Below are 22,719 nucleotides of genomic sequence, written 5' to 3'. Positions count from 1 at the left end.
GGGAGGCTGAGGCAGAAGAATCACTTGAACCTGGGAGGAGGGGGTTGCAGTGAGCCAAGATCACACCACTGCACTCCAGCCTGAGCAACAGAGTGAGACTCTGTCTGAAAACAAAACAAAACAAAACACCTAAGACACTGCAGAGATGGTAGGATTGTAATATTCATTTTTAAGTCTACAATATTGAAATGCTGCACGGCTAAAAATCAATACAGTAGAATTCATGGCATGACAGCAGTAGCAGCCACAACTAGAGGTCTGCTAAATGTCATAGTTTTAAATGTATAATTGTAAGTCTTAAATGCAGGACACCATTCCCTCCACTTAGATATCAGATGGCTGTGCATCAAACAGAAGCTGAGGAGAGATGGCAAAGCTCTGAATCATTCTTGGATCTTCTTGTTGGCTGAGTGATCTTAGGCAAATCATTTAACTCTTCTAATTTTCTCTTTCATGTGAAAATGGCAATAATAATACAAACCTCTCCTATAACACTAAGTGGTTATAAGCATTAAATGAGGTCATGCGTTTAAAAGTCTTTATAACACTTTACTTATTTATGTCTTTAATGCGTTTTTATACAAAACTAAGGAGTGCTTTTATTGCCAAGATCTATCAACAGGAACCTCTTTTACCATCTTGCTGAGAAAGCTTTTTAGTGTCTAATATGTAACTACATGGTGCTCTACTAATGATACAGGGTGAGTGTATTCAGCCCCATCTCACTACTAAATATTAGCCCTCAGGCTTCTGGGAGATAACAGATACAATCCACTGTGGTATTGACAGGCAGAGCAATACCAGAAACAAACAACAAGGACAAAATCACAATTGGGGCACTGGGTACTATGCTTATTCAGTATTGTGGCGGGACCCTGGGCAGTGAGCCTGGGGGTAATCAACTCGGTGCTTTGTTTTGGATTCTGGTCTCACAGACTCACAGCAACCATGGCTTCAGGCTTATCATCTAATGCAGAGACATAAATAGAAACACAGCAGAGCCTTCATGGACCAAGTTCCCATAAACCACCTGCTATGGGAAGACATTGGCCAGGCTCTCAGCATGCCAAAAGAACCAGATTCCAAATTACTCATTTTTAAATGTTGGTCCAAATCTGCTATTATGGTACTGACAGATGCCCTGACTGAAGTTCAACTGATTCTATGATTTTTTAAGAGCTGTTTAGTTCAGCACTGTCAAAGAGGAAAATAGGGATGGGAGGCCAGATGCTTTGGATCCAACTGACTTCAGAATTAAAAATACCAAGAACATTGAGGAATAAGGTCATTTTTGTGTTCTTTGGGATTTTTCAATCAAATTGAGCCTTTGGAATAAAGTTTAAACCAGATTTATTCTGAGTACTAAAGCTTTGTTGCCTTCTGATTTCTTCTGCCATCTAGGGCAGGTACCAACCGGCACTCAGTTTTACAGCCTTGGCTGAAACCAGAAAAAAAGGGCTTGACTTAAAATAAGCTGAATTTATTTCATTATTTCTGTATTTAACTTTGTTAGCGGTGAGAAAATATTCTGACCATAGACTGATTCTCTGATTTGATTTGATCCAACACAAAAGCTAATATTCCTTCTGCCTCCAAAACTTCAAACAACAAAATAAACCTCTCTATATCCACTAGCATGTCCAAGGCTCATAAAGTATTACAAAGGACAAACCTATGGAATTATCAAATAAGACTGACTCAATTTGCTTTCATTAATATTTATCTTAAAACATAGAACTCCAAACATTTCTGCACAAATACTATGATTTTTGAAAAAAAGGACCTTTACACATTTGATATTTAATCTCTAATATGTTTATCATATGTTTAAATAATGACAGAGTTAAATTTCTAGCAAAATAAGACTAAAATTTTTAAATGAAACTGTTAGACCACCTATAAAGGTATCCTATGGGACAGAATAACATAGTGATTTGGTACTCACTAGTATAAAAGAAAATGTTTCCATTTTCACTTTGCTAGAAGACCTCAAACTGGTTGTGGGGTTTCAGTGTAACCATTTCCAACCCACCAAAGTTGATAAGCAACTGTGATGTTTCGGCATCTCACCAGTGGAAGCAGATAAACAACTGAGACCTTCACTCAACCCAGGTACAGAGCCACACCAACCTAATTGAAAACTTTTTTGACTGATTAAAAGTGGCATTTGTTTTAACCAACTATCTACTGACTTATGGACTATTTCCATATCATCCAGAGTGTATCCTTCAGTCTTTAACTAGTAAAACCCACCAAAAACCAAATGCCTAATACATACACAAATTATTGGCTTTTTCCTTCAACAAATTATTCAGCCCAGTTTTTCACAGATACGTGTATGTGTACCCTTGCCTGGTAACATGATTAATGTGAATCCTTGAAAATTAGGCTGGTTTGATAATATGCCTTTTACTTAATTTTCCCACAGTATAAAAATGGTAAATAATATTCTAGATTTTGTAAAACTAGAGTTTATTTACTCATAGAAAACCTAAGTTATCTGAATTTCCTAAATTTTCTCCACAAATTTTACTACTCTTAAGTTAAAATTGTTATAAATATTTAAGATCTTCAAAATGTAAACATATATTGGATTATAATAAACAATATCTTTGTAATTTTTGACAGTGCTAAATATTATGTGACTCTAGATAGTTATTTTATTTTATTTATTTATTTATTTATTTATTTATTTTTTTTTCTGAGACGGAGTTTCGCTCTTGTTACCCAGGCTGGAGTGCAACGGCGTGATCTCGGCTCACCGCAACCTCCGCCTCCTGGGTTCAAGCAATTCTCCTGCCTCAGCCTCCTTAGTAGCTGGGATTACAGGCACGCTCCACCATGCCCAGCTGATTTTTTGTATTATTAGTAGAGACAGGGTTTCACCATGTTGACCAGGATGGTCTCAATCTCTTGACCTCGTGATCCACCCCCCTCAGCCTCCCAAAGTGCTGGGATTGTAGGCGTGAGCCACTGCACCCGGCTAGAATAGTTATTTTATTAAAATCATCTTTGAAAAATCTAAATGCTTATCTCTTGGATTTAAATATAATATCATTTATGTATTTAATAAAAGGCTCTGGAAGTTTTTCAGTGCCCTTATTGTCCATATTTTCTTATTCCAGGGGAATCATGGATTCATGCCCATAGATTGATATTTTATTAAAGTCCTCTATTCTAATATTGTTGGTAATCACAATATATTATTAAACAAAGCCAATCACCCCCATCATCCTGAGAAAGGTTTTGCTTTTTCCATTCATTTATCTGAAGGCTCCTGCTACAAGGTATAGATCATTCAGTCTTCTGGGGAAAAACATCAAAAATTTAAGGCACAAGATTCTTAGTACAACTTAACAACTCTTACCACAAATGTATCATATGGTGTAAAAAAACAGACATAACTTCCATGACATCTTCATTTCAGAAGCAGATGCCTTCACGGAATTAGACAACTTAACCCAAGACCTTGGAATTGAGAGAGACACCTATAACAATGGCAACTGATTTACATTTTAATTTACATTAACTATTTTTAGCTATGATATTGATATTTCATATTGCTATGACTATGCTGATTCTAGGACAAAAATACTTTATTCAGATAGTGTTATATTAAATAAGGCCAAAATTATATATGAACCTTTACCTGTTGGGTTTATATCTTTGTCCTAAAACACCAGGAAAGTTTCCTTATGAAAGTATTATCTTTGTGATGCAACTAGCTATAATTATGATAATGCTGAACCATGAAAATTGATTTCTATCTCTGATTAACTCATAATTAATAACCTTACCAATAAAAAATTACCATTTTAATGCCAATAATATTTGCCAAGCAGGGTTATTTTAAAACCAAAAAGAAAAGACTAGTTAAAATAGTTTAAATATTTTTGAAAGATAGGATTGATGCTAACAGAGTTACCAATGACAAATCAGTTAAGCCATCTAACTGATAATCTTGCTGATGGTGTGACATTACAAGAAATAGTTGGTTTTGCTCTTTACCCTGAGCATTGATAGCGGAAAATGCTGCTTTGCTAGTAGAATTAGCTACACTTCCTTTTTGTGTAAACATAGACTATTTCACTATGCTACCTCCCAGACAACCGAGAAGGAGACTTTAAAATTCCCCAGAATTACTCAGATTGTGCCCCTCCTTGCTTCATGAATTTATGTCAAGGTGATATAAGCATGTAATATACGCCGCAGACAAAGAAAGGAGTCTGCTCTCTGGAAAGAGTTTTGACTTCACTTCAGGGTTCTACTACATCTCCTCTTCCCAGTGGTATCTCAAATAATCTAATAATCTTTCCAGAGCAATGTGCCTGATCAGGGCAGGTGAAGAGGCTGCTAAGAGAGAAAAATACCACATCTCAAAAGAACTAGCTGCAGGACCTAACCCAGGTGTCCCCAAACTACGGCCCACGGGCCGCATGAGGCCCCCTGAGGCCATTTATCCGGCCCCCTGCCGCACTTCAGGAAGGGGCACCTCTTCCATTGGTGGTCAGTGAGAGGAGCACAGTATGTGGCAGCTCTCCAACGGTCTGAGGGACAGCGAACTGGCCCCCTGTGTAAAACGTTTGGGGATGCCTGACCTAACCAATATGTACCCACAGAAATGGGAGAGTGTCAGGGGACTGGATCCTGAGGGGGAAGGATAAAGAAGGGCAGAACTTAGAGCTGGATAAAGGAGAATTTCCCATTGTGGGGGCACTCATCTGCAATAGAGGATTTAACATATTATCAAGAACCCTAGAAGATGATAACACTGGGGTGGCTTTTCAAAACTTGAACAAAAAAAATGAACCATGCTAAGTGAAGTAGAAATGCCTGAATTGCTGTGACAGAGGAAGAGGCAAACCAAATCTCAGAACTGAGCAGGCTAGGACTGCTATACGAGATACAGCTGAAAAGCCCATCAGTTGACTATGATCTGCCAGAGGCCTAAAGGACACTCTATTTACCAAAGCAGTAAGAAACAGGCTGGTGAGAAGAGTAGCAACATTGCTGGAAAGCTCAGAGGTGGCTCTCCCTCATAGGTTAGCCCTGATGCTAGGAAATGCCTTACAGATTGAGCACTCTGACATTCATTGGAATTACTGAATTCTAAAATAATACAGATTATGTGATAGCACTTAACCATCAAAACAAAGTGGGTGCATTTATTGTAAGACTGAAGTTGTAGCCAAGGCAGCTTGACCCAGAGAGCTATGGAAGTGGTTAACATAGCATGACATCCCTACAAAAAAGATGGATTATCATGGATTACCAGATAAAAGAGAGATTTTTCAATTAACAGAATCAGAAGACATCAAGAATGGATGATCAAGAGAGAGATGAGGGCAGATGTTGCAATAAAAAGTCATAATCTTTTGCTCTGTTTCTCGACCTAAACCAGTTTTCAAAGATAGAATCCATTGATTGAAGGAAAGGGTAAGTTCCCAGGAGAAGAATCTTACAACACAGCAAGAGTCTATGTAACACTTTTCTGTCTTTAACTAAAAGGACCTACATTCATTTACTTTGGTAGTTATACACTGAGGAGAGAGAAATGTCCAAATATTCTAAAGACTATTGGACAAATGTACAAGTTGACATGTATATCCTGGGTGTGAAGTAGTACCTGGTACCCCAGGGAACCAGGTATCTAACAGTCCCCTATTAAAATAAAAATACAGGCTGGGTGTGGTGACTCCTGCCTATAATCCTAGCACTTTAGGAGGCCGAGGTGGGAAGATCACAAGGTCAGGAGCTTGAGACCAGCCCGGCCAATATGGTGAAATCCTGTCCCAACTAAAAAATACAAAAAAAAAAAAAAAAACTAGCCAGGTACAATGGTTTATGCCTGTAGTCCCAGCTACTCAGGAGGCTAAGGCAGGAGAATCTCTTGAACTAAGGAGGCAGAGGCTGCAATGAGTTGAGATTATGCCACTGCACTCCAGCCTAGGTGACAGAGTGAGACTCTGTCTCAAAAAAATAAATAAATAAATATGCATGAGGTCTGGCTAAACAAACAAACAAAAAGCATGAGTCCTAGAACAGGGCTGGTTTTCAGAGAGTCTACTGGTTCCACAAATCCATCAGGATTAATTTCCCTTGTCATCATTGTGTAAGTGGAAACTGACACAATCCCAGGACTGGTTTCTTGGTCTGTTGTATAAGAGGAAGCCCAAGTGAAACCCTCAGACCATCCTTCCAGCCATAACCAAATCAAAATCAATGTCACATTTTCAGGAAGTAATAGGTAATAAATTTTTACTGAATTAATTTTAAAAGCTGTGACAATGGTATTGTGTTTATATTTCCAAAATTATCTAAGTGCCCCCTTAAAGACTAAAGGAGGCAGGAAGCAGAGGTGGTGTACCCCAACACATCCCCATTTAATTCACCGGTTGAGATCCTATCAAACCAGAGACTAGAGAATGGTGCCTGAATATCACAAATTCAACCCAGTGTACTCTATTTGCAGCCACGGTGCCAAATTTGGAATATTTCAGCCTTAAGTACCTTACATGTGCCCACTGATTTGGCAAATGGATGTTTTTCATCCAACCCTGAATGGAGGATTCAAAACTATTTGCATTTGCTTGCAGGTTTAACAGTACATTTTTACAGGCATGTATTAGGGCTTTCAACTCTTCTGAATGTTATCTGATGTAATGCAAAGGAACCTGAACTGTGTGAACATTCTGTAGACCATCATTTGGTCCACCACATCAGTGGCATCATGTTAAAGCAAATGAACAAGAAGTGGGAGGTACACTGGAGGTCCTGGTGAGAAAGAAGGTGAGAGATAAGCGTGATGAAGAGTCAGGGGTCCCATCTGTCAATGGAGCTTCTAGGGCTCAGTGGTCCAAAGTATATAGAATGTCCTCTCCAATCTAAAGAAAAAAATATTGCATTTCATAATTGTAACCACTAAGAATAAAGCACAGAACTTTATTGGCCTTTCTGGGTTCTGGAGGCAGTATATTCCACATTTAGAAATGTGATCAATTTATTAGAGGACATTAAATGCTGCCAGCTTAGAATGGTGCAGAAAATGGTGACGCACCAGGTCAAGCCTGCAATGAAAGATTCCCTGTTACTCCACATGATTAGAAGTTTAGGGAAGGGAAAAGGATGTCCTGTGGTGTTTATAACAAGCACCAACAAGAAAAGCAACATAGACTCTAGGATTCTGAAACAAGGTTGTGCTATCTGCAAGAGGGAACTATATACCTTTCAAAAATATTTTCTGGTACCCTGGTGGAGGTACTGTCTGTGAATTACCAGGTGTCATGAGCTGAGTTCCATCAGATCACTATGTCATAAGGTTGATTGAGCCCAGCTTCAATCCACTATTACAGTAAGTGGACCATCTGAGAGCTGGCACAAGCAGTACCAGGGATGCATGAGTAGGTGGCTCAGATCACCTACAGTATCCACTATTATTACATTACCAAGTCTCTCATTCAACTCACCTACAGAAAAATGGGAGTACTGAATGACCAGCTCAAAGAGGAGGAAAATGCTGAGACTGGTTCATGCATGGATCAACTTGGTATATACACTCAGGCCAAAAGTAAACTACTTCTGCACTGAAGCCTACTCAGGAGTACATCTTAGAGACAGGAATAGGAAGAAATCCTCCTCATGGGCATAACATCAAATGGGGCAACTGAAGCATCCCATTTACGCGAAAAGATAGATGGCTTGACATAAGAATATATAATGACTTACAGGCAGTGATGAATGGCATGTCTGGTTGGCCAGGGCCCTGGAGGAAAACAGGAAGTCTGGGGAAGAGGTATATTGAGGAACATATGAAAGTAAGTGCAAAGAGTGAAGAATGCTGATATTGCACATTAATTCCTACCAGAGAGCATTCCCCTTTTAAGAATTAAAAACTTAGACATAACGCAGATGCCATACTGTGTCATGAAACATCCCACTGATGGATGGTGCAATGCACTTGTAAGTGCACTATCCATGATGGAGTGATGGATGCTATATGTAGATCCAATAGCACAGGTGTACAGTCACCAAAACTGAGCCAGCTCCTGCCACTGCTGAATTTCTAACCTACCAGCAAAAGACACCAAAGCTGAACACCCAGTATGGCACCATCCCTCAGATAGAACAACCAGCTTCTTTGAGGCAAACTGATTACAATGAACCTCCCCTACTTTAGAAGGGACAGCAACTCAACTCGACTGGAATCAGTTCGTATTCTGGGTATGGGCTTACCTTTCCCTTTTTCAGGGCCTCAATCAGCACCACTATACCAGGGCTTATAAAATGTCTGACCCACAAACATAGAATCCTGCACAGCAATGTGTCAGACCAAGAACATTATCTCATAGCCTAGAGGTGCAGAAGTATACATATGGATCATGATATCCACAGGACCTATCCCAGCCTGCAACATCCAGAAACTGCAGGCCTGACAGAGAGATGAAATAACCTTCTGAAAATATAACACTGGCTTCAGCACTGAGAAAATATCCTATGAGCACCATCCACTAGACTCAATATGTATACTCACTAAATCTATGATTATTTCATGGTGATGTATCTCCATGACAAAAATACATAAATACAAAAACCAGTGAGTAGAAGTAGGGGTTGCATGCTGGGAAGATGGCCGCCTAAGAACAGCTCAGGACTTCAGCTCCCAGTGAAAGTGCAGAGGGTGAGTGGACGCCGCATTTCCAGACGAACTCTTATTGCCCACAGACCAGGAGATACCCAGGCAGAGGGGTCGCCAGCGTCGCAGTCCCAGTCGGTGCGGCTGTTTGGCCCCCGCGGGGCTGATTCTGCCCACGCGGCTGCTGTGACCACACCCTGTTGCTGGTTCTCCGTACAAAAGCCACTGGTCTGGGAGCCCTCTTAGCTGGCGAGCAGAGCCCTGAGACGGCAGAGTTGCCCATTCATCTGAAATAGCGAGTCAGGCCAGGAGATTCCTAGGCAAAAAATCCGCCAGGAGCTGGCGCCGCAGTTCGAGCCGACTCCGTGAGTCGCAGCACGGGAGATCCCGGCGCCTTTTCAACAAGCGACCAGAACGCGGGGTCGTTCAACTTAAAAGAAAAGACTCTGAGTCAGGGAGCCAGGTGATCAGGCTCGGTTGGTCCCACCCTTCCACCCCCAACAACAACGAAAACAAAAACAGTAATTGGAAACCCTCTGGGTTGAGCCCTCCAAACCAAGCACAGCTGAACCGGGACGGTCCGGCTCCGTGGGGGAGGGGCTTCCGCCATTACTGAGACTCTCCACCGCTGGAGGCAGGCTGCCGTTGCCGAGGCAACCCGCCGTTGCCGAGGCAACCTGCCACAACAGAGAGAATCTGCCATAACAGAGGCGGGGCCACCCTTGCCGAGACAGTTCTAACTACGCCCATATAAAAAGGACTACAGGGAAGAGCTCAGGGCAGCTGGGCGGAGCCCACAGCAGCTCAGCAAAGCCCCTGCGGGCAGGCAGAGGCTAGGCATGCTGCTAGCTGGGCGGGTCAGACCTGAAAGAAAAATAAAAAAAGGCAGTAGTGCAACAGAAACTCATAAAGCTCCAACTCCCTTGGACAGAGACAGACAACAGGTGGATAAACCCACAAAAATGGGAAGAAACCAGCGCAAAAAGGATGAAAACTCCCGAAACCAGAACACCTCTCCTCCTAAAAGGGATCACAACTCCTTACCAGCAAGGGAACCAGACCGGATGGAGAAGGAGGGTGATGAAATGACAGAATCAGACTTCAGAAGGTGGGTAGTAAGAAACTACAATGAGCTAAAAGAACATGTTCTAACCCAACGCAAAGAAAATAGGAACCTTGAAAAAAGATTGGACGAACTGCTGACGAGAATGGACAGCATAGAGAGGAGTATAAGTGAATTGATGGAGCTGAAAAACGCAACACAAGAACTTCGTGAAGCATGCACAAGCTTCAACAGCCGAATTGACCAAGCAGAAGAAAGGATATCAGAGGTCGAAGATCAACTCAATGAAATAAAAAGAGAAGGCAAGAACAGAGAAAAAAGCACAAAAAGGAATGAACAAAATCTTCAAGAAATGTGGGACTATGTGAAAAGACCTAATCTACGTCTGATAGGTGTACCTGAATGTGATGAAGAGAATGAATCCAAGCTGGAAAATACCCTTCAGGATATTATCCAGGAAAACTTCCCCAACCTAGCAAGGCAGACCAATATTCAAATCCAGGAAATACAGAGAACACCACAAAGATATTCCTCAAGAAGAGCAACCCCAAGGCACATAATCGTCAGATTCACCAGGGTTGAAATAAAAGAGAAAATGTTAAGGGCAGCCAGAGAGAAAGGTCGGGTTACCCACAAAGGGAAGCCCATTAGACTCACAGCAGATCTCTCAGCAGAAACCCTACAAGCCAGAAGACATTGGGGGTCAATATTCAACATCCTTAAAGAAAAGAACTTTCAACCCAGAATCTCCTATCCAGCCAAACTAAGCTTCATAAGTGAAGGAAAAATAAAATCCTTTGTGAACAAGCAAGCACTCAGAGATTTCATCACCACCAAACCTGCTCTACAAGAACTCCTGAAAGAGGCTCTACACATATAAAGGAACAACCAGTACCAGCCACTCCAAAAACACACCAAATGGTAAAAGAGCATCAATACAATCAAGAATCTGCATCAACTAACCAACAAAACAGCCAGGTAGCATCAAAATGACAATATCAAATTCACACATAACAATACTATCCCTAAATGTCAATGGACTAAATGCCCCAATCAAAAGACACAGACTGGCAAATTGGATAAAAAGCCAAAACCCATCAGTGTGCTTTATCCAGGAGACCCATCTTACATGCAAGGATACACAAAGGCTCAAAATAAAGGGATGGAGGAAGATCTACCAAGCAAATGGAGAGCAAAAAAAGGCAGGAGTTGCAATTCTCATCTCTGATAAAATAGACTTTAAAGCAACAAAGATCAAAAGAGACAAAGAAGGACATTACATAATGGTAAAAGGATCACTGCAACAAGAAGAGCTAACGATCCTAAATATATACGCACCCAATACAGGAGCACCCAGATACATAAGGCAAGTTCTTAATGACTTACAAAGAGACTTAGACTCCCACACAATAATAGTGGGAGACTTTAACACCCCATTGTCAATATTAGACAGATCATCCAGACAGAAAATCAACAAGGATATCCAGGACCTGAATACAGACCTGGAACAAGCAAACCTAAAAGACATTTACAGAACTCTCCACCCCAAATCCACAGAATATACATTCTTCTCAGCACCACATCACACCTACTCTAAAATTGACCACATAATTGGCAATAAATCACTCCTCAGCAAATGCAAAAGAACAGAAATCATAACAAACAGTCTCTCAGACCACAGTGCAATCGAGTTAGAACTCAGAATGCAGAAACTAACTCAGAACTGCATAGCTTCATGGAAACTGAACAACTTGCTCTTGAATGTTGACTGGATAAACAACGAAATGAAGGCAGAAATGAAGATGTTCTTCGAAACCAATGAGAACGAAGACACAACATACCAGAATCTCTGGGACATATTTAAAGCAGTCTCTAGAGGAAAATATATAGCAATGAGTGCCCACATGAGAAGAAAGGGGAGATCTAAAATTGACACCCTATCATCAAAATTGAAAGAGCTAGAGGAGCAAGATCAAAAAAACTCAAAACCTAGCAAAAGACAGGAAATAACTAAGATCAGAGCAGAACTGAAGGAAATAGAGACACAAAAAACTCTTCAAAAAATCAATAAATCCAGGAGCTGGTTTTTTGAAAAGATCAACAAAATAGACAGACCACTAGCCAGATTAATAAAAAAGAAAAGAGAGAATAACCAAATTGATGCAATAAAAAACGATAACGGGGATATCACCACAGATTCCACAAAAATCCAAACCATCATCAGAGATTATTACAAACAACTTTATGCACATAAACTAGTAAACCTGGAAGAAATGGAAAAATTCCTGGACACCTGCATCCTCCCAAGCCTAAACCTGGAAGAAGCCGAAACCCTGAATAGACCAATAATATGGTCTGAAGTCGAGGCAGCAATAAAGAGCCTACCACCCAAAAAAACTCCAGGTCCAGATGGCTTCACAGCTGAATTCTACCAGACATACAAAGAGGAGCTGATACCATTCCTCCTGAAACTATTCCAGACAATCCAAAAAGAGGGAATTCTTCCCAAATCATTTTACAAGACAAACATCATCCTGATACCAAAACCTGGCAGAGACTCAACAAGAAAAGAAAATTTCAGGCCAATATCCATGATGAACATAGATGCAAAAATCTTCAATAAAATACTGGCAAACCGATTGCAACAGCATATCAAAAAGCTCATCCACCATGATCAAGTAGGATTCATCCCGGGGATGCAAGGCTGGTTCAACATACGCAAGTCCATAAACGTAATTCACCACATAAACAGAACCAAAGACAAAAACCACATGATTATCTCAATTGATGCAGAGAAGGCTTTTGACAAAATTCAACAACGCTTTATGCTAAAAACCCTCAATAAACTAGGTATTGACGGAACGTATCTCAAAACAATAAAAGCTATTTACGACAAACCAACAGCCAATATCATACTGAATGGGCAAAAACTGGAAGCATTCCCTTTGAAATCTGGCACTAGACAAGGGTGCCCTCTCTCACCACTCCTATTCAATATAGTACTGGAAGTTCTAGCCAGAACAATCAGGCAAGAAAAAGAAATAAAGGGTATCCAAATTGGAAAGGAGGAAATCAAATTGTCTCTATTTGCAGATGACATGATTGTATATCTGGAAGACCCCATCATCTCAGCCCAAAATCTCCTGAAACTGATAAACAACTTCAGCAAAATCTCAGGATACAAAATCAACGTGCAAAAATCACAAGCATTCCTATACACCAGTAATAGACTTCAAGAGAGCCAAATCAAGAACGAACTGCCATTCACAATTGCTACAAAGAGAATAAAGTACCTAGGAATACAACTAACAAGGAACGTAAAGGACCTCTTCAAGGAGAACTACAAGCCATTGCTCAACAAAATAAGAGAGGATACAAACAGATGGAGAAACATTCCATGTTCATGGTTAGGAAGAATCAACATCGTGAAAATGGCCATACTGCCCAAAGTAATTTACAGATTCAACGCTATTCCCATCAAGCTACCAATGACCTTCTTCACAGAACTGGAAAAAAACACCTTAAACTTCACATGGAACCAAAAGAGAGCCCGCATAGCCAAGTCAATTCTAAGCAAAAAGAACAAAGCGGGAGGCATCACACTACCGGACTTCAAACTATACTACAAGGCAACAGTAATCAAAACAGCATGGTACTGGTACCAAAACAGAGATATAGACCAATGGAACAGAACAGAGGTCTCAGAGGAAATACAACATACCCACAACCATCTGATCTTCAACAAACCTGACAAAAACAAGCAATGGGGAAAGGACTCCCTGTTTAATAAATGGTGTTGGGAAAACTGGCTAGCCATGTGCAGAAAGCAGAAACAGGACCCCTTCCTGACACCTTACACCAAAATTAACTCCAGATGGATTAAAGATTTAAACATCAGACCTAACACCATAAAAACCTTAGAAGAAAATCTAGGCAAAACCATTCAGGACATAGGTGTAGGCAAGGACTTCATGACCAAAACGCCAAAAGCAATGGCAACAAAAGCCAAAATAGACAAAGGGGACCTAATCAAACTCCACAGCTTCTGCACGGCAAAAGAAACAGTCAGTAGAGTGAATCGGCAACCAACAGAATGGGAAAAAATTTTTGCAGCCTACCCATCTGACAAGGGGCTGATATCCAGAATTTACAAAGAACTAAAGCAGATCTACAAGAAAAAAACAAACAAGCCTATTCAAAAATGGGCAAAGCATATGAACAGATACTTTACAAAAGAAGACATACAGGAGGCCAACAAACATGAAAAAATGCTCATCATCACTGGTCATCAGAGAAATGCAAATCAAAACCACATTGAGATACCATCTCACACCAATTAGAATGGCGATCATCAAAAAATCGGGAAACAACAGGTGCTGGAGAGGATGTGGAGAATTAGGAACACTTTTACACTGTTGGTGGGAATGTAAATTAATTCAACCATTGTGGAAGACAGTGTGGCGATTCCTCAAGGACCTAAAAATAGAAATCCCATTTGACCCAGCAATCCCTTTACTGGGTATATATCCAAAGGATTATAAATCATTCTACTACAAGGACACGTGCACACGAATGTTCATTGCAGCACTGTTTACAATAGCAAAGACCTGGAACCAACCCAAATGCCCAACGATGATAGACTGGATAGGGAAAATGTGGTACATATACACCATGGAATATTACGCAGCCATCAAAAACGATGAGTTCGCGTCCTTTATAGGGACATGGATGAACCTGGAAACCATCATTCTCAGCAAACTGACACAGGAACAGAAAATCAAACACCGTATATTCTCACTCATAGGTGGGTGTTGAACAATGAGAACACATGGACACAGGGAGGGGAGCACTACACACTGGGGTCCGTTGGGGGGAACTGGGGGAGGGGCGGGGTGGTGGGGAAGTGGGAAGAGATAGCATGGGGAGAAATGACAGATACAGGTGAGGGGACGGAAGGCAGCAAACCACACTGCCAAGTGTGTACCTATGCAACAATCTTGCATGTTCATCACATGTACCCCAAAACCTAAAATGCAATAAAAAAAAAGAAGTAGGGGTTGCTATGCCTACTGTGGCCCCCTTGGGGAGTTTGTACTTCAGGTCCCCACAGCTCTGGGCTTTGAAGGTCTAAATCCCAGATGGAGAACTTCTTCGTCATGGGGTGTAACAGGAAGCTCTTAAACTTTAAGCTACCACTGCACCCAGTTACTTCAGGATTTTTGTGTTAAGAGACTAGCAGGCACAGAAAGGAGCCAGCATCCTGGCAAGAGTAATTGATCCTGATCGTTAGGCACATGTCTAGCTGTTCTCTGACAATAGAAGCTGGAAGAATACATCTGGTAACCAGGCCATCCACTGGGGCAGCCTTTGTAATGCTATGAACAATTTCAATAACAAATAGACAACTGCAGCAGCCAAGATCACGGAATCAGACTGCTGCGAGGTAAGGGTCTTAGTCCCCTCCCAGGGAGGCCATCTAGACCAGAAGCATTAGTTAAGAGTGAGGTGAATCCAGGATGAGTGGTTGAGGAGAGAGATGATGACTATCAGTAGCAGATGTAAGACCAGTAGCAACCATGAGCGCTATAGTTTATCCCATGTCCTTCCTCTTCTGTGTTTCCCAGGAAATGCAACCAACCAGAATCCTGGAAGAGCTGCTCTAAAAATGTGTGAAACAAAACAAGGGATTCTGAGTAGCACCGGAAATGGGCAGTATTGAATACTGTGGCTCTCAACCCAGATAACTCTGCTTCAGGCCTGAGGCATTCCTCTCATTCCCTCAGTTGAGAGGAGTCTTGGAGGCTGAAGGTTTTCAAATGAGTTACCCTTCCATCTTCAGGAATTGCCCGGAGCCTAAAAGAGTCACTCGATACAGCTTGGATATCTGTCCCCTCCAGATCTCATGGTGAAATCTGATCCCCAGTTTTGGAAGTGGGGACTGCTAGGAGGTGTTTGGGTGATGGAGGTAGATCTCCTGTGAATGGCATGGTGCTGCACTCACAGCACTGAGTAAATTCCCACTCCGTTAGTTCTCGTGAGAGCTGATTGTTGGGGGACACTGGCACCTCTCTCCTTTCTCTCTTGCCATGTGATCTCTACACTCTGGGCTCCTCCTTCCCCCTGTAGGATGAGCAGAAGTTTCCTGAAGACTTCACCAGATGCTGGTGCCATGCTTCTTGTACAGCCTGCAGAACTGTGAGCCAAACCAACCTCTTCTCTTTATAAACTACCCAGCTTCAAGTATTGCTTTATAGCAAAACTAAGACATCAGCCAACGATAGCCCTCACCCAGATAGCCCTCAAGGCAGGCAATTCTGAAGGGCTCTTCAGTTCGCTGTGAAATTGGCTAATGCCTCTCTTGTGACTACCACAGATCAATGCCTCCCTCTACCCAGACCAGGTGCTTTTACTTCCCTACCACTGTGACTCCTGAGATCACTCAATAAACTTCAGGCACATAAATCTCACTCTCAGAGTCCCTTTATTGGGAATCTTGAGCTACAATAATGGTTTGGGTCCGAAAAGGCAATAATATGCCTATCTTTTTATTGGAGAAGACCATGAAAAAGGAAACATTTTTCCATGTAAAAGAAAAAATATCCTCTCAACACTTACAGATATCAAAATGGAATGCTGTGTTTAACCAAAATTGCTTTTAACCAGCTGAAACTAATAAACAAGAATTATACCTGTTTACTGACTCTCATCAAAATAAGAAAACTTTCCTAACCAACTGTTTAACCAACTTGAAGGTACTTCGGGACTTACCTGACTTGTTTAATCAACTGTGGGTGTACTTTTGGATTAACTCTGCCCTATAGGGAATGGTAACTCCAATTATTAATCAGTAGAACCTTGATTTTTGCTTCTCAGCTAGCTATTCAGCTCATATTCCTCTGCCTGGATTATAAACAAACTAAGGACTGGCTCTGCTCATCACTGTGGTAGTCAATTTAAAAAATACATAAACATGTATTTTTTTACTAGAGAGAATTTTACATCATTTCTTTTACTTCCTTGAAATCATTTTTTCTTTTTTTAAAACTAAAGGAGGTTTTTTTTCTGACATCAGTATTTCATGTCTGTTTGGCATCCTATGCTTTTATACCTGGGGCAAAGAGTGGGAAGAATGCTTTCCGTCATAAACTGACTGAAGAAAGGTAATTTGGAAAGGGAAGTTAGCACAGAGGATCACAGACGTGTTCTCAGGCAGGTAAGATTCAGGTTTTAAGAAAGAAACAAATGGTGAATGAGGATTTGGGAACTGCTTCCCTTACTCCTTTCCAAATCTGCCTGTCCCAGGGAAACCCAGTGTATCCCAGGAATGGGCACAGCTCAGCTTGTAAATATCAGCTTAGTGGCTTCAGAACTCCTCTGTTTGATTCTCCAGATATTCTTCCTCATCTGTTGGTGGCTCTCTGGACCTTTCTGTCCCTTCGTCTCTCACCTTCCACCTCTTCTTCCCTTCTTTCCTCTCCATATACATTTCTGTTCATGTGCCTCCTTCAATTTTTCTCTTAAGTGTCATTATTTTCTTCATTTCCCCAATGATTTTTTTCTATTTTTGCCCTTTTATGAATTTTCAGTCTCTTATCTGCCAAGAATATATAGATATAGGTTATGTGTGTATATATACACATATGTATATATATAGGTATGTATATATAGGTATATATACATACACATACACACACATATGTACACACAAAGATATATATCTACACACACATATATACATATATACATATATATACATATGTAAACAATTTTTGCCCTTTTATGAATTTTCAGTCTCTTATCTGGCAAGAATAAGTATATATATACACACACACATATACATATATATGTACACACACAGATATACATATATACACAAATATACATATGTAAATAACTGTAACATGTTGATTGTATATTTTATGAAGAGATATTTATTATGTTACATTTATATGTTTTCATAATTTCTCAGTTTTATATGTCTTATTAATGTAAAAGGCAGAGAAGCATATTTGTCATTTCTCTCTTTAAAAACACTATAAATCTTTTGGCTATTTGTACATAGCCTATAATTGATTTGCTTTGCATGAAGAAACTAGCTCTCATCAACTGGCATCCAAATATGAGGTGCACATTTACTCTACCCTCTTTTGCATACATGATCTCATCTATCTGGCAGTAATTCTAAATAGGAGAAGGACACAAAGATTTCCAGAATGGCTGGGTTTGTTTTTCTGACTGTGTGTTCATCTATGCCTAAATTACTACATTTAAAGTAGTCATTTTGATAAAACGTTTTTACTTTCTAATATCTAGTTTAAACTTCAATCAAACTCAGCAACAAAGAGAGAGCAAGAACATAAGAAATACGTGATGAGATCAGTCCCACAAAAAGACTGGAATCAAAGCCGCAGATTTATCATGAGACACGTCACTTGGGCCAGATTCCGCAAGAAGGAGGATAAATATGTAGAAGCAGAATCAGCTCTGCTGAGGAAGTGAGAGAGAAGGATGGAACCATTTGTCTCTGAGGATCATATGAACAGGAGACAAATGAGTCATTTTTTTATGTACCTGGAATGTTTTGGGACCATATCCCCATTTTGGGACCTTTTGAGTGCCAGCATGAGGCCAGAAGTGGAAAACTTCACACCTGACCTCATATGACAGCTCATAGTAAAAACTTTGTTTCATACACAAGATTATTTAAAATATTGTATAAAATTGCCTTCAGGCTCTGTGCTTAAGGTGCAATATGAAACATAAATGAATTTCATATTTAGACTTGGGTCTCATTCCCAAGATATCGTAAGTATATGTAACTATTCCAAAATCTGAAAAAAATTCAAAATCCAAAAATCTTCTGGTTCCAAGCATTTCAGATAAGGGATACTCAATGTGTATGCGGCATTTAAAACTGCTTTCAAGAACTGATGTTTGAAATTTTTAAATTCTGATTTTTAAAAAGTTACCTTGTTTTTATAACTTTTACAGATGAAGAAATAAGATAAGCTTTCAAGTTGTGATTTACAAACATAATGCTAGGTTTGGATGCTTGGTTCCTTCAAAAAATGAAGAGTCAAAGTAGCCATAATCATTACCATACTTTTTTGCATATAGATTTTTTGAAGTACTACAGACAACTTGGTGTTTTCTAAATTTTGATCAAATGAATGCAATGTGTAGATCTAGTGAAGATCAGAGACATGTTTACAGTATAAGAATGCATTCTGCCCCTAACCATTGATTGAATACAGGTTTGCATTAAACAATATGTGCTAGATCAATTCCATCTGCCTCTCCACTTCTACTCTCCATCCTCCTCTACTCAATGACTCATTGTAAAGAATTGGCCTTTACGGATTGCATCAACAAATCCATTCTGCTCTGGTTTCTGATGGATTTGGCCACTAGAAATTGGAGGTAGGTTTCGTTGGTTTATTTCTCCAGCCTGTAGGTCACCACAGGCTGGCTGAGTCCTGTGACTAATGACTGCAGCTCCCGGGAAGAGTTCCTCTCCATCTCCTTACCTCTTCAGACTTATCTTGACCATAGCTCTCTAACACTGCTAGTCACAGTATTCTCCATTGTTTCTTGTGTTTCCCCCACATGCTTTTCACACAGTTTAAATATCTACTTCATTAAACTCTTGTCAAATTACATAATTTGGATGTGAGCATTTCTGCTCTTTTCTGCCTTGACCCTGACTCTTATGTAATACAGTACTATGAATGACAATGAAAAACTGCAGAAGGGTTATAAACTTGGTAGCCTGAGGCAATCAGCTACCATTAAAGGAACTGAGCAATTTAATCATGATTTATCTCATCTGATCTCTGTTAAACACCGTACATACTTAGCCAAGCATGTATTAAGGCTCAAGAGAAAATCAGTCCAAACATCATTTTATTGTTGATTTTAAAAGCAGAAATTAAAACCATAAACACTTCCAAAAAAAAATCTGTAAAGTTTGCAAGACATCAGTCGGGCAAAAAAAAGAGAAAAATTTTGCTAAATGAAGCAATTATTATTCACTCCATCCCTATGAGTAAATTCTGAAATAATGTGTGGGTGTGTGATTGTGTGTGTGTGTGTGTGTGTGTGTGTGTGTGTATGGGGGATGGAGTGAGGTTTAAAAGTCTATGAATATATAAAACTATACAACACTATTGATGAAAATTATGTATAGCACCAACATTTGGCGTGAATTTTCGTTACTTAATTGGTAAATGGAACTAGAGCCACAGCTTTCCTCTAGTCCAGGGTTGAAGTTGGGATTCAAGGGAGGGAAATTTGTTATCTGGCAAGGAGACAATCCCACCCATCCCATAATTGTTTGAGTCTTGAAGAATTCATGGAGAAGCTGCATTAGAAACACAAGAGATGACTATGCTAGTGCAATATTTTGAAAACATGACATGATGAGCCAGGATCACTGACTTCCCCACTGACCACTGACATGCAGCGAGTTGTGAGCACAGCATGACAGCCGGCTGAGAACGCTGGCAGGAAAGGAGACACGGCAACTCACGGTAGAGGAAGCCCAGTTCCTCCCGTTCTGTTGCCCATGCCAACATGAGGCCAGGAGAGAGATTTTTTGAAGTACTACAGACAACTTGGTGTTTTATGCAATATGGCACTAGGGAACACTTGTCTCGAAGTATATAATGTTTATTGATTTTCTTTTAATAAAATCCCTCCCACTCCATTATGGCTTATATTATTGATGTGGTGCCAGCTACTGGGCTCCAGTGAAGATATTTTTCCAAAGCGAAGGACCTAGTCATCCAGATTCTTACTACTCTTCACATCTCTGACAACAAAAATGGCTATGCCTGCCTGGCTGTAGCATCTCTCTTACACTCACACGCATACACACACACACACACACACACACACACACACACACACACACACACACTTTTATGGTAAAGTTATAGTGGATGATTCATGAAGAGAAAATCCATAAGCCCCAAAGCAACACCTTGGAAGAGGTAGATGGACCCAAGAAAGAAAGGTCATGTGAGAGTACAGGTGTGACTTCCTTTTCCCCAGGACATGTAAGATGGCCAGTAAGAATTGGTACAAATCTTTCCACTTCCCCCTTCCTCCTTGTTTGCTTTGTTTTACCTCATCCTGCGTTCACCCTGTTTTGTCATCCTCTTTACAGGCTAAAAGAAAACCAACTGAGAACCACTGGGTTGAACTGGAGACAAAATACTGGTTATAATGGAGGCCTAAGCCCTGGAGGCTAAGGTGTGTAGTCTTCCAGAGAAGAACTTCATAACTGATGGTTACAGCATATTTTCTTCCCAGGCATGGGGCAAAACAACAAAATTAATGCAATTTTTCCAAGTCTCCCTCACCCTCCACAACCCTACCTTAGGCAGCCAATATTTCCTTGCATTGCTCTACTGTCAAAAATGCTGTCCTGGGCAGCTCACACCAACGCTTGACCCAAAGGAGTCACATGAATAAACAAACAGATGAATAAGTATTGAGGAATATATTCCCCAATATTATCTTGCTCTCCACAAAATCAAAACTTCCTTTTACTGATGACCATCGGTTTACTATTAATTTTTTTTTTGAGACGGAGTTTCGCTCTTGTTACCCAGGATGGAGTGCAATGGCGCGATCTAGGCTCACCGCAACCTCCGCCTCCTGGGTTCAGGTAATTCTCCTGCCTCAGCCTCCTGAGTAGCTGGGATTATAGGCATGCGCCACCATGCCCAGCTAATTTTTTTTTTGTATTTTTAGTAGAGACGGGGTTTCACCATGTTGACCAGGTGGGTCTCGATCTCTCGACCTTGTGATCCACCCGCCTCGGCCTCCCAAAGTGCTGGGATTACAGGCTTGAGCCACCGCGCCCGGCCTACTATTAATATTTTTTAATATCATTAAACATACTGGTGGTAAATCTCAATATAAATATATATCCTCTGGGAGGGTTACACTGGTGGTGAATAGTGAGATTCACCACCAGTGTAACCCTCCCAGAGGATCCCGTCATCATTAAAGTACATCTTTGTACACTGGAAAAAGCTATGACCCAAATTTTGGGGGGTCAATGACACATGGAATCTATGGCATTTCGTAGTATACAGTCATGACACTTCCCCCCCTTGCCCCGGCTCACTTTTCCAAGTGACACTGCCTCACGTGGGGCCTGTAACCTGTCATGATGACAGAGGAGGTCGATGTAAATAACCACAAATAAAAAGGGCATCTCTTCCATGAATGGGATAATGTCCCAAGGGAGCAACACATTTCTAGCTTCTGACCTTGTTGCCCTAAATAGTTCTGCCCAAACACAATTATATATTAGCAAAAGTAGCTTTGCTCAAACCCATCGATTTGCTGCTACCGACCAAATTATGATGGGCTGGTTGTCTTCACAAGGGAGTTTTCACAAAACAGTTAAATTTTCAAAAATCATCAATGAAATTCACTGTAAGAACGCATCCATGTATCTTAAAATGAGCTAACTCTTTTTATTAACACCATTGCCTCACGCAGTGAGTTCTAGAACAACTACAATGCCTCTTAAAGAAACCTGGACAAGTAAGGTCTTTCACAAAGGAACTGATGTAATGAACACTGGATTTGGGGACAGGACTTATCTACATCAGGTGCTTGCAGAGGCCTGGGGAGTCTCCTGCAAGACCGTGAGGTGGGTGGGCTCTTACCTTACCACACTGCTTACATTTCCCTTCCTGCCGACGCCTGTGTACCCAGTGATGACGCACAAAATTCTGTGGGAAAACAAAATCAAATCAATATTTTAATTTATTTCTATAGACAGGGTCCTGTTCTGTCACCCACGTGAGAGTACAGTGGTATAATCATAGTTCACTGCAGCCTCGAACTCCTCTGCTCAAGCAATCCTCCAAAGCGGGGACTACAGGCATGAGCTACTGCACTTGACTGAATATGTTTTGATTTGCAAACCTCAATATTCATTTTATAATGTAATACTATTGATTTATATAAACCATGATCTGAGCCCAGATGAGCCCAGGAACAA

The 22,719-nt window shown here is 40.6% G+C and overlaps 1 protein-coding gene across 6 annotated transcripts in view; it reads right to left on the bottom strand.

The window, feature by feature from the left end:
• DGKI (diacylglycerol kinase iota) overlaps window positions 1–22,719 on the bottom strand; it is a 468,091-nt gene that overhangs the window by 244,512 nt on the left and 200,860 nt on the right. For all 6 annotated transcript variants that reach the window (XM_010340506.3, XM_039472800.2, XM_074379024.1 and 3 more), the window contains exon 6: window positions 22,382–22,447. In XM_010340506.3, coding sequence (XP_010338808.2) covers window positions 22,382–22,447 — 66 coding nt within the window. The remainder of the gene's footprint in view (window positions 1–22,381; window positions 22,448–22,719) is intronic.

Source organism: Saimiri boliviensis, chromosome 10 (assembly GCF_048565385.1).
Source record: "Saimiri boliviensis isolate mSaiBol1 chromosome 10, mSaiBol1.pri, whole genome shotgun sequence".
NCBI classification, from domain to species: domain Eukaryota; kingdom Metazoa; phylum Chordata; class Mammalia; order Primates; family Cebidae; genus Saimiri; species Saimiri boliviensis.
The sequence above is the reverse complement of the archived record's forward strand: the minus strand, read 5'-3'. Positions and strand labels throughout refer to the sequence as shown.